The following is a 12,500-nucleotide window of genomic DNA, read 5'->3' as shown; positions in this document are numbered from 1 at the left end:
CACTACTGCTGCTGCTAATGGGATTAATAGTAGTTTTCATCCACTAAAACAGATTTCTTTCATAATTAATAGTAATTAACTCACTAGCAGGAGCTTTGACGATGATTGCCACGCAGCAGAGATGAAAAAGTCCTGGTTTTGTTTTTTTCAATTTTGAATTTCATATTCCCTTGCTTTATCACCTCTGCTAGTATAGTCTCTGCTTCCAGATCGATTCCATACCTTGTGAGAAAATGAGTAAAATGAAAAGAGAAGTTATAACCTTCTGTCTCCTATTAAATGAAGTTGAGTTCTTGAGGCAGCAAATTCCTAAGACGTATGTTAGTATTGTACTATTCTTTTTTTTTTTTTTTTTTTTTTTTTTTGTTTTTTTTTTTTTTTTTTACATGTTCCTAGGTTAGGTTAGGTTAGTGTTTCACTGGTCTGGTTTTTTCTTGACATGTCCCTAGGTTAGGTTAGGTTAGGTTGGGTTTGGTTACGTTTGATTAATATCTTTACGAGTAACTTGGGTGTGGGAAACATGATGAGTGTATTTTCAAGAGAAAATTTTATGGTTAGTTTTGACATGTCCCTAGGTTAGGTTAGGTTAGGTTAGATTACAATATCTTTAAGTGTAACTTGGGTATGGGAAGTATAATGAGATCACTTTCAAGAAATTTGTTTGGTTGATTTTATAAGATACAGCATCCAGCTTATTTCAAGGAAAGGTCCTGCTTGCATATTACGAACTGTAACCAAGTCCTGATCCTTCCCTGAAAAAGCGAGACGCCATAACTTGAAAACAACTAACCAGGGAACCTTGTTGAAAACAATCCCAACCCAACCTATTATTATTATTGTCATTATTATTATTGAGAAAACCTATTCACATAGAACAAGCCCACAAGCTTCCAAAGAATCTTATGGTCTTCATTCGAAAGAAGTAAGAGAGAGTAATGGGAAACATAGAAAGAGGAGGTCAGTCATTAGAAAAAGAAATCCAAAAAATAAGTAGAAAAAACGAAAGTGAATAATTAAAATACATGAGAACTTTGTTAGTGTATTAATACATTGCATCCTCGCTTGAACTTTTGAAAATATTAGCAAGAAAACGAGTGATAGAAAGTAGAATAAAAAAAAAAAGGACAGACAAAAGAAATGAAAGTACTGGCCATATCAAACAACTAAATATATTCATCTCGATACATGATATACTTACTCATGGGATGATTCAAGCTTCCTGAAAAAATGGGAAATATATTACTAAATCATCCGAGTATATTACGCTCATTAAACAACTGATTTACTGCTTCACCTCTGTAAAAACTTTAGCAAATTCTTCATGATCATTTTTTTCAATATATCTTCCAATAATTTAGATTATAAGAACTTTTATCTCTCACCCCAAACGCAAACACAATAGAATTTATTTAATTTATATTTGTGTATGATTGTACTTGAACGCGCTTGAACGTTTTTGTGACCAAATACAATTACTTAAGGAACTTACTCTCCCTGTTGTGTACTGGCATCCTTTATGCCCAGGGCATCAAAGAGAGACTTAGCGGAGAGCTCTGAGAAACAGCTAGTCAGATCCACCCGGGGATAATAGTATAATATGCTGTGACACATCTCCTGATAGGTTCCGAATCCTCCCTATTCAAGAAATCAGAATGAAATAAGATATAAAAGAGATATTACATTATCCACACACATAAATGATAGGTAGGAATCTGTACCGAGCGCTTTCGTATTTATTCTGGCATTGTCGTGGCAATGCTTGAATAAAGGCGAAAGTGCCTGGTACCGACTTTCTGCTTATCATTTTCTTGTGATTTTTTAAAGCATTATGCACATATGTAAACATTGTCATGTAGACTCAGTCATAATAATGGGGACATTTAATTGTTAATTAGGCAGTTAGAAGTAAAAACTCTTATGTCAAAATATGTTAAAAACACATTTCAAAGAACTGATCAGTCTTTTATTAAAGTTGGAAATAAAATTGTATCAGAACTACGTTGTTTTGCAAGATATTGCAAAATTTATTTGTGAATGAAAGGAGATTTGTAATATATTTCATATATCCTTAGTTTAGTTTTTTTTATGTTTAATTGACTATTTAAAGTTATAGTATTGTGGATGTCCTGTCATTCAATATGTTTATAAACATATACACTGAAGTTGAACATTGCTCCTATACTGTACTTTTATATAAACTGTCATGGAGAGTAATTTATCAAATTAATAAAATACTCGTACTTGGAATAGGTGATTAAGATAGTACTTACAAAAGCAGGATTATGATACTCCCAAATGAAAGCTCATTGACTTTAAAAAGTAGGATTAAGATATTCCCAAACGAAAGTTCATTGACTTACAAAGGTAGGATTAAGTATCCCTAAATGAAAGTTCATTGACTTACAAACGAAAGTAGGATTAAGATATTCCCAAACGAACGTTCATTTACTTACAAATGTAGGATTAAGATATTCCTAAATGAAAGTTCATTGACTTACAAAAGTGGGATTAAGATGTTCCCAAATGAAAGTTCATTGACTTACAAAAGCAGGATTAAGATATTCCCAAATGAAAGTTCATTGACTTACAAAAGTAGGATTAAGATATTTCCAAATGAAAGTTCATTGACTTACAAAAGTAGGATTAAGATACTCCTAAACGAAAGTTCATTTACTTACAAAGGTAGGATTAAGTATTCCTAAATGAAAGTTCATTGACTTACAAAAGTAGGATTAAGATATTCCTAAACGGAAGTTCATTGACTTACGAAAGTAGGACCACTGCGCGATGTGGAATCCAGTCCACATTCTACAATGAGGGAATCTCCGGGCAATACGACCAATTCCTCTTTGAGATTCCTGGTCTCTTGGAAGTTGAAGTCATAGTTAAGATCTGGGTGAGAGAGAGAGAGAGAGAGAGAGAGAGAGAGAGAGAGAGAGAGAGAGAGAGATAAACAATTATTTACATACACAAATAGTATGTATATACAAATATACTATACATATACATGTATATGTAGATAAAGATAAAATCCACTAAGTAGAGTGAAAGATTGGAGTACCGCTGCAAGGCCTTTCAACTCCTTGTCCTTTACTAAGGTCTTGGAGCAGTACCCCCTTGTTTCACTTTCCTTCGTGGATATTGTTTTTACTTTTATATCCATCACGTTCCATATTTTGGTGATTCAGTTATACACACACACATAAACACACACACACCACACACACACACACACACACACACACACACACATATATATATATATATATATATATATATATATATATATTATATATATATATATATATATATATATATAATCTCAGTAGATGCTTCAGGTAAATCTATGTATAGTATTAGGCAAAAAGTTTATATATTTATTTTACCATCCAGAATTTCAACAGAAATTTTTTTAAATTTTTGTACACAATACCAAATTTGGACAGGATCTTGTAGAAACAGTTAAAAACACAGAAGCAAAAGAAACAAGGCGTGACCCGACCTCCAGCTAATCCAGCACGCACGCTAAAATCGAAGGTCAAATAGCCAACGCAAATTAAAATATATACACTATATTCTATTAGAAATAATTGTTCCTTGCTGTTTAGAATGCAAATTATTGATTTTTCATATTTTAATCCTAATAAATAAATCATAAATATCCTATCATAAAATTCCTGTATCTTTAACTTAATCTGAAAAACCCTTTTTTTAGACCTTTTTAGCTTTTTCAGACCTTTTTAGGCTTTTCCATAGGACATTCCTAACCCCTCCCCCCCACTAAACCAAAACAACAATAGGAAGAACATCATCATCACCTAGAACAACAAGAATAACAACAACCACAAAGTAGTTTGTACGCTTGCTCCCCAAGTAAGCGAAAAAAAAAAACTGATAAATCGTACCTTGCATAATCACAGGCAATTCCTTATGACCTCTGATGTGTCTGAGGGTCATATTTCTGCCCAAAGTATGTGTATGAAGCAATGCCCCAAAGACGTTGACGCCTTTTCCAGGAAGATGCTTGTTGGAAAAAGGAGAAATACAAATTATTTATCAGTTTTTAATTTTTAATCTAATTCTTACTTGCTATGTATAACGACCCTAGTGCAATTCCCCCTTGCATTTTCATCATTTACTTACATTCTTTCCTATTTGTTTATTCATTTGTTAACTTATAATTTTTTCTTTTTTAATAAGTGACCTCTTCTTTCTGTATTTCCATTTACCTTCTGTTGGTTTTTTTTCTAATGAACACCTTAATATTCTTTGGAAGCTTGAATTTCAAGTCAATGGCCCCTTTAGTGGGCCTGTTCCATATGAATATGTTCCTTCCTCTTCTGATTAATAATAATAATAATAATAATAATAATAATAAATAAAAATAATAATAATAATAAAATAATAATAAAAAATAATAATAATAACATTGGGGCTGGTCAGTCGTTGGATGGATGACTGCTCTCCTCTGCGTTGATTCCTTGGGAAAGGATCTTTACCATAATTTCCTCAGTCTACTCAGCTGTAAATGAGTACCTATCCCTGATGGGGTAGGGTCCAGCTATGGGTTAAATAGCAAAACTCAGCAATGATGGAAAGAAATGAAGGAATAAACGACAACGACGTAAATGGAACCTCTGGCAACAGAGGAGCTTCGTCCGGCAACCGGGTATTCAACCCAATTGAAGGGGAAGACGGTCAGGTACTTGGAGGTCGTCATCCAGCAACTGACCACCACATCGACAGTAATCAACAGTGAGATTGGAGCTACAGAAGCAAAAAGGAAGAAATAGACAAGAGAAGAAAATAAGGAAATATGGAGATGCTACATTAGAAGCAACCCGATGGAGAGAGGATATAGAAGAAGGTTGGTCAACATCTGGAATGAGAGGAATAACACCCCCCAAACAGAGCAGAGGCTGGCAGACCAAGTAAGGAACATAAAGAAAAAGAACTGGCTCTCCCTAACAGAAAGAGAAGAACTGGAAAGGGAAATGTCACACGACAACGAATTACACAAAGACGAACTGAGAGACGATGTCACAGAAGACGACAGGGATGATGAGGTATCAAACAACGACACACGAAGAAACACCGACGAAGTAACAGAGAGGACGGAATGGGTAGAAAAGATTAGACAATGGATGGAGCCAGATACAGAGAGAACAAAGATCCCCTCCATGAAAGCCTACAACACCAAGAAATTAAGGGAGAAAACAAGTGAGGTCAATGAAATAATGGCCATAATACACACCACCAGTATCACAGAAACAAATAACTTGGCATATGCAGGAGCAAGATTAGTAGCCGAACTGATGGGGATTCGAACACCAACACCACCAGCACAACCAACCCAACAGACACCAAAACAGCAACCTCTTTGGAAAAGGCGCCTGGAAAAGCAAATCATGGTGATGAGATCTGACTTGAGTAAACTGAAAGACAAAGCAGAAAAAAGGCTAAGATGCAAGAAAACAAGGGAGGAACTCAACGAGAAATACAAAGTACAAGAGAGGGGACTAAACAACACGATAGAAAATGTAAAACAGATCCAACGGTACATGAACAGGAATAAGGGATACCAACAGAACAAACTATTCGGAACCAACCAGAAAAGACTATACAGCCAACTAAGAGAGGAAGACAACCACCCAGAAATTCCTGAAGCCGAACCTAGTAAGAGACTCTGGGAAAACATATTGAGTAATCCGGTACAACACAACAAACATGCAACATGGCTCCAGGAAGTCAAGGAAGAAGAAACAGGGAGAATAAAACAAAGATTCACAGAGATCACGACAGACTCAGTCAGACACCAAACTCTAAAGAAAATACCAAACCAAACTGGAAAGAACCCAGGGTCCCGATGAAGTCATGGATACTGGCTCAAAAACTTCAAGGCCCTACACCAACGAATAGCAGAACAAATCCAGCATTGTATCTCAAATCACCAAGCACCCAAATGGATGACCACGGGAAGAACATCATAAGTACAAAAAGACAAGAGTAAGGGAAATATAGCCAGTAACAGGCCTATCACCTGCCTACCAATAATGTGGAAGTTACTAACAGGTATCATCAGTGAAAGGCTATACAATTACCTAGAGGAGACAAACACCATCCCCCACCAACAGAAAGGCTGCAGAAGGAAGTGTAGGGGCACAAAAGACCAGCTCCTGATAGACAAAATGGTAATGAAGAACAGTAGGAGAAGGAAAACCAACCTAAGCATGGCATGGATAAACTATAAGAAAGCCTTCGACATGATACCACACACATGGCTAATAGAATGCCTGAAAATATATGGGGCAGAGGAAAACACCATCAGCTTCCTCAAAAATACAATGCACAACTGGAATACAATACTTACAAGCTCTGAAATAAGACTAGCAGAGGTTAATATCAGGAGAGGGATCTTCCAGGGCGACTCACTGTCCCCACTACTCTTCGTAGTAGCCATGATTCCCATGACAAAAGTACTACAGAAGATGGATGCCGGGTACCAACTCAAGAAAAGAGGCAACAGAATCAACCATCTAATGTTCATGGACGACATCAAGTTGTATGGTAAGAGCATCAAGGAAATAGATACCCTAATCCAGACTGTAAGGATTGTATCTGGGGACATCAGGATGGAGTTTGGAATAGAAAAATGCGCCTTAGTCAACATACAAAAAGGCAAAGTAACGAGAACTGAAGGGATAAAGCTACCAGATGGGAGCAACATCAAACACATAGATGAGACAGGATACAAATACCTGGGAATAATGGAAGGAGGGGATATAAAACACCAAGAGATGAAGGACACGATCAGGAAAGAATATATGCAGACTCAAGGTGATATTCAAGTCAAAACTCAACGCCGGAAATATGATAAAAGCCATAAACACATGGGCAGTGCCAGTAATCAGATACAGCGCAGGAATAGTGGAATGGATGAAGGCAAAACTCCGCAGCATAGATCAGAAAACCAAGAAACATATGACAATACACAAAGCACTACACCCAAGAGCAAATACGGACAGACTATACATAACACGAAAGGAAGGAGGGAGAGGACTACTAAGTATAGTGGACTGCGTTAACATCGAAAACAGAGCACTGGGGCAATATCTGAAAATCAGTGAAGACGAGTGGCTAAAGAGTGCATGGGAAGAAGGACTAATAAAAGTAGACGAAGACCCAGAAATATACAGAGACAGAAGAATGACAGACAGAACAGAGGACTGGCACAACAAACCAATGCACGGACAATACATGAGACAGACTAAAGAACTAGCCAGCGATGACACATGGTAATGGCTACAGAGGGGAGAGCTAAAGAAGGAAACTGAAGGAATGATAACAGCGGCTCAAGATCAGGCCCTAAGAACCAGATATATTCAAGGAACGATAGACGGAAATAACATCTCTCCCATATGTAGGAAGTGCAATACGAAAAATGAAACTATAAACCACATAGCAAGCGAATGCCCGGCACTTGCACAGAACCAGTACAAAAAGAGGCATGATTCAGTGGCAAAAGCCCTCCACTGGAGCCTGTGCAAGAAACATCAGCTACCTTGCAGTAATAAGTGGTACGAGCACCAACCAGAGGGAGTGATAGAAAACGATCAGGCAAAGATCCTCTGGGACTATGGTATCAGAACGGATAGGGTGATATGTGCAAATACACCAGACGTGACGTTGATTGACAAAGGCAAGAAGAAAGTATCACTTATTGATGTCGCAATACCATGGGACACCAGAGTTGAAGAGAAAGAGAGGGAAAAATGGATAAATATCAAGATCTGAAAATAGAAATAAGAATATGGGATATGCCAGTGGAAATCGTACCCATAATCATAGGAGCACTAGGCACGATCCCAAGATCCCTGAAAAGGAATCTAGAAAAACTAGACGCTGAAGTAGCTCCAGGACTCATGCATAAGAGTGTGATTCTAGAAACGGCGCACATAGTAAGAAAAGTGATGGACTCCTAAGGAGGCAGGATGCAACCCGGAATCCCACACTATAAATACCACCCAGTCGAATTGGAGGACTGAATAATAATAATAATAATAATAATAATAATAATAATAATAATAATAATAATAATAATAATAATAATAATAATATAAAAGGATAGACTATAAGAAAGCCTTCGACATGATACCACACACATGGCTAATAGAATGCCTGAAAATATATGGGGCAGAGGAAAATACCATCAGCTTCCTCAAAAATACAATGCGCAACTGGAATACAATACTTACAAGCTCTGGAATAAGACTAGCAGAGGTTAATATCAGGAGAGGGATCTTCCAGGGCGACTCACTGTCCCCACTACTCTTCGTAGTAGCCATGATTCCCATGACAAAAGTACTACAGAAGATGGATGCCGGGTACCAACTCAAGAAAAGAGGCAACAAAATCAACCATCTGATGTTCATGGACGACATCAAGCTGTATGGTAAGAGCATCAAGGAAATAGATACCCTAATCCAGACTGTAAGGATTGTATCTGGGGACATCAGGATGGAGTTTGGAATAGAAAAATGCGCCTTAGTCAACATACAAAAAGGCAAAGTAACGAGAACTGAAGGGATAAAGCTACCAGATGGGAGCAACATCAAACACATAGATGAGACAGGATACAAATACCTGGGAATAATGGAAGGAGGAGATATAAAACACCAAGAGATGAAGGACACGATCAGGAAAGAATATATGCAGAGACTCAAGGCGATACTCAAGTCAAAACTCAACGCCGGAAATATGATAAAAGCCATAAACACGTGGGCAGTGCCAGTAATCAGATACAGCGCAGGAATAGTGGAATGGACGAAGGCAGAACTCCGCAGCATAGATCAGAAAACCAGGAAACAAATGACAATATACAAAGCACTACACCCAAGAGCAAATACGGACAGACTATACATAACACGAAAGGAAGGAGGGAGAGGACTACTAAGTATAGAGGACTGCGTCAACATCGAAAACAGAGCACTGGGGCAATATCTGAAAACCAGTGAAGACGAGTGGCTAAAGAGTGCATGGGAAGAAGGACTAATAAAAGTAGACGAAGACCCAGAAATATACAGAGACAGGAGAAAGACAGACAGAACAGAGGACTGGCACAACAAACCAATGCACGGACAATACATGAGACAGACTAAAGAACTAGCTAGCGATGACAATTGGCAATGGCTACAGAGGGGAGAGCTAAAGAAGGAAACTGAAGGAATGATAACAGCGGCACAAGATCAGGCCCTAAGAACCAGATATGTTCAAAGTATGATAGACGGAAATAACATCTCTCCCATATGTCAGGAAGTGCAATACGAAAGATGAAACCATAAACCACATAGCAAGTGAATGCCCGGCACTTGCACAGAACCAGTACAAAAAGAGGCATGATTCAGTGGCAAAAGCCCTCCACTGGAGCCTGTGCAAGAAACATCAGCTACCTTGCAGTAATAAGTGGTACGAGCACCAACCTGAAGGAGTGATAGAAAACGATCAGGCAAAGATCCTCTGGGACTATGGTATCAGAACGGATAGGGTGATACTGTGCAAACAGACCAGACGTGACGTTGATTGACAAAGTCAAGAAGAAAGTATCACTCATTGATGTCGCAATACCATGGGACACCAGAGTTGAAGAGAAAGAGAGGAAAAAATGGATAAGTATCAAGATCTGAAAATAGAAATAAGAAGGATATGGGATATGCCAGTGGAAATCGTACCATAATCATAGGAGCACTAGCCACGATCCCAAGATCCCTGAAAAGGAATCTAGAAAACTAGAGGCTGAAGTAGCTCCAGGACTCATGCAGAAGAGTGTGATCCTAGAAACGGCACACATAGTAAGAAAAGTGATGGACTCCTAAGGAGGCAGGATGCAACCCGGAACCCCACACTATAAATACCACCCAGTCGAATTGGAGGACTGTGATAGAGCAAAAAAAAAAAAAAAAAAAAAAAAAAAAAAAAAAAAAAAAAAAAATAATAATAATAATAATAATAATAATAATAATAATAATAATAATAATGATTTGATTGACAAAGTCAGAAGAAAGTATCACTCATTGATGTCGCAATACCATGGGACAGCAGAGTTGAAGAGAAAGAGAGGGAAAAAATTGATAAGTATCAAGACCTGAAGATAGAAATAAGAAGAATACGGGATATGCCTGTGGAAATTGTACCCATAATCATAGGAACACCAGGCACGATCCCAAGATCCCTGAAAAGGAATCTAGAAAAACTAGAGGATGAAATAGCTCCATGACTCATGCAGAAGAGTGTGATCCTAGAAACGGCGCACATAGTAAGAAAAGTGATGGACTCCTAAGGAGGACTGTGATAGAGCAAAAAAAAAAAAAAAGATATATAATAATAATAAAATAATAATAATAATAATAATAATAATAATAATAATAATAATAATAATAATAATAATAATAATAATAATAATAATAATAATAATCAGTGAAAGGCTATACAATTACCTAGATGAAACAAACACCATCCCCCGCCAACAGAAAGGCTGCAGAAGGAAGTGTAGGGGCACAAAAGACCAGCTCCTGATAGACAAAATGGTAATGAAGAACAGTAGGAGAAGGAAACCCAACCTGAGCATGGCATGGATAGACTATAAGAAAGCCTTCGACATGATACCACACACATGGCTAATAGAATGCCTGAAAATATATGGGGCAGAGGAAAACACCATCAGCTTCCTCAAAAATACAATGCGCAACTGGAATACAATACTTACAAGCTCTGGAATAAGACTAGCAGAGTTTAATATCAGGAGAGGGATCTTCCAGGGCGACTCACTGTCCCCACTACTCTTCGTAGTAGCCATGATTCCCATGACAAAAGTACTACAGAAGATGGATGCCGTGTACCAACTCAAGAAAAGAGGCAACAGAATCAACCATCTGATGTTCATGGACGACATCAAGTTGTATGGTAAGAGCATCAAGGAAATAGATACCCTAATCCAGACTGTAAGGATTGTATCTGGGGACATCAGGATGGAGTTTGGAATAGAAAAATGCGCCTTAGTAAACATACATACAGGCAAAGTAACGAGAACTGAAGGGATAAAGCTACCAGATGGGAACAACATCAAACACATAGTTGAGACAGGATACAAATACCTGGGAATAATGGAAGGAGGGGATATAAAACACCAAGAGATGAAGGACACGATCAGGAAAGAATATATGCAGAGACTCAAGGCGATACTCAAGTCAAAACTCAACGCCGGAAATATGATAAAAGCCATAAACACATGGGCAGTGCCAGTAATCAGATACAGCGCAGGAATAGTGGAATGGATGAAGGCAGAACTCTGCAGCATAGATCAGAAAACCAAGAAACATATGGCAATACACAAAGCACTACACCCAAGAGCAAATACGGACAGACTATACATAACAGGAAAAGGAAGGAGGGAAGGGACTACTAGGTATAGAGAACTGCGTCAACATCGAGAACAGAGCACTGGGGCAATATCTGAAAACCAGTGAAGACGAGTGGCTAAAGAATGCATGGGAAGAAGGACTAATAAAAGTAGACGAAGACCCAGAAATATACAGAGACAGGAGAGTGACAGACAGAACAGAAGACTGGCACAACAAACCAATGCATGAACAATACATGAGACAGACTAAAGAACTAGACTGCGATGACACATGGCAATGGCTACAGAGGGGAGAGCTAAAGAAGGAAACTGAAGGAATGATAATAGCGGCACAAGATCAGGCCCTAAGAACCAGATATGTTCAAAGAACGATAGACGGAAATAACATCTCTCCCATATGTAGGAAGTGCAATACGAAAAATGAAACCATAAACCACATAGCAAGCGAATGCCCGGCACTTGCACAGAACCAGTACAAAAGGAGGTATATGATTCAGTGGCAAAAGCCTTCCACTGGAGCCAGTGCAAGAAACATCAGCTACCTTGCAGTAATAAGTGGTACGAGCACCAACCTGAGGGAGTGATAGAAAACGATCAGGCAAACATCCTCTGGGACTATGGTATCAGAACGGATAGGGTGATACGTGCAAATAGACCAGACGTGACGTTGATTGAAAAAGTCAGGAAGAAAGTATCACTTATTGATGTCGCAATACCATGGGACATCAAGTTCTGAAAATAGAAATAAGAAGGATATGGGATATGCCAGTGGAAATTGTACCCATGATCATAGGAGCACTAGGCACGATCCAAGATCCCTATAAAGGAATCCAGAAAAACTAGAGGCTGAAGTAGCTCCAGGACTCATGCAGAAGAGTGTGATCCTAGAAACGGCGCACATAGTAAAAATAGTGATGGACTCCTAAGGAGGCAGGATGCAACCCGGAACCCCACACTATAAATACCACCTAGTCGAATTGGAGGACTGTGATAGAGCAAAAAAAAAATATAATAATAATAATAATAATAATAATAATAATAATAATAATAATAATAATAATAATAATAATAATAATAATAATAA

At 38.0% G+C, this 12,500-nt stretch overlaps 1 protein-coding gene and 1 long non-coding RNA gene across 2 annotated transcripts in view; both read right to left on the bottom strand.

The window, feature by feature from the left end:
• Nucleotides 1-106, bottom strand: part of LOC135199977 (uncharacterized) — an 11,045-nt gene extending 10,939 nt beyond the window's left edge. The window contains exon 1 of the long non-coding RNA XR_010311160.1: nt 85-106. This is a non-coding gene — a long non-coding RNA (uncharacterized LOC135199977). The remainder of the gene's footprint in view (nt 1-84) is intronic.
• Nucleotides 107-146: 40 nt separating this feature from the next.
• LOC135199934 (DBH-like monooxygenase protein 1) overlaps nt 147-12,500 on the bottom strand; it is a gene marked incomplete at its 3' end in the record, with an annotated part of 27,194 nt that continues 14,840 nt past the window's right edge. Inside the window, exons 10-14 of the mRNA XM_064228053.1 lie at nt 3,906-4,023; nt 2,768-2,892; nt 1,490-1,635; nt 1,199-1,219; nt 147-222 (exon numbers count right to left, since the gene is read on the bottom strand). Of these exons, the coding sequence (XP_064084123.1) occupies nt 147-222; nt 1,199-1,219; nt 1,490-1,635; nt 2,768-2,892; nt 3,906-4,023 (486 nt within the window). The remainder of the gene's footprint in view (nt 223-1,198; nt 1,220-1,489; nt 1,636-2,767; nt 2,893-3,905; nt 4,024-12,500) is intronic.

The sequence above is a fragment of the Macrobrachium nipponense genome, chromosome 26 (assembly GCF_015104395.2).
Source record: "Macrobrachium nipponense isolate FS-2020 chromosome 26, ASM1510439v2, whole genome shotgun sequence".
NCBI lineage: Eukaryota > Metazoa > Arthropoda > Malacostraca > Decapoda > Palaemonidae > Macrobrachium > Macrobrachium nipponense.
Note: the sequence above shows the minus strand (reverse complement) of the source record. Positions and strands in the feature narration are given on the sequence as shown.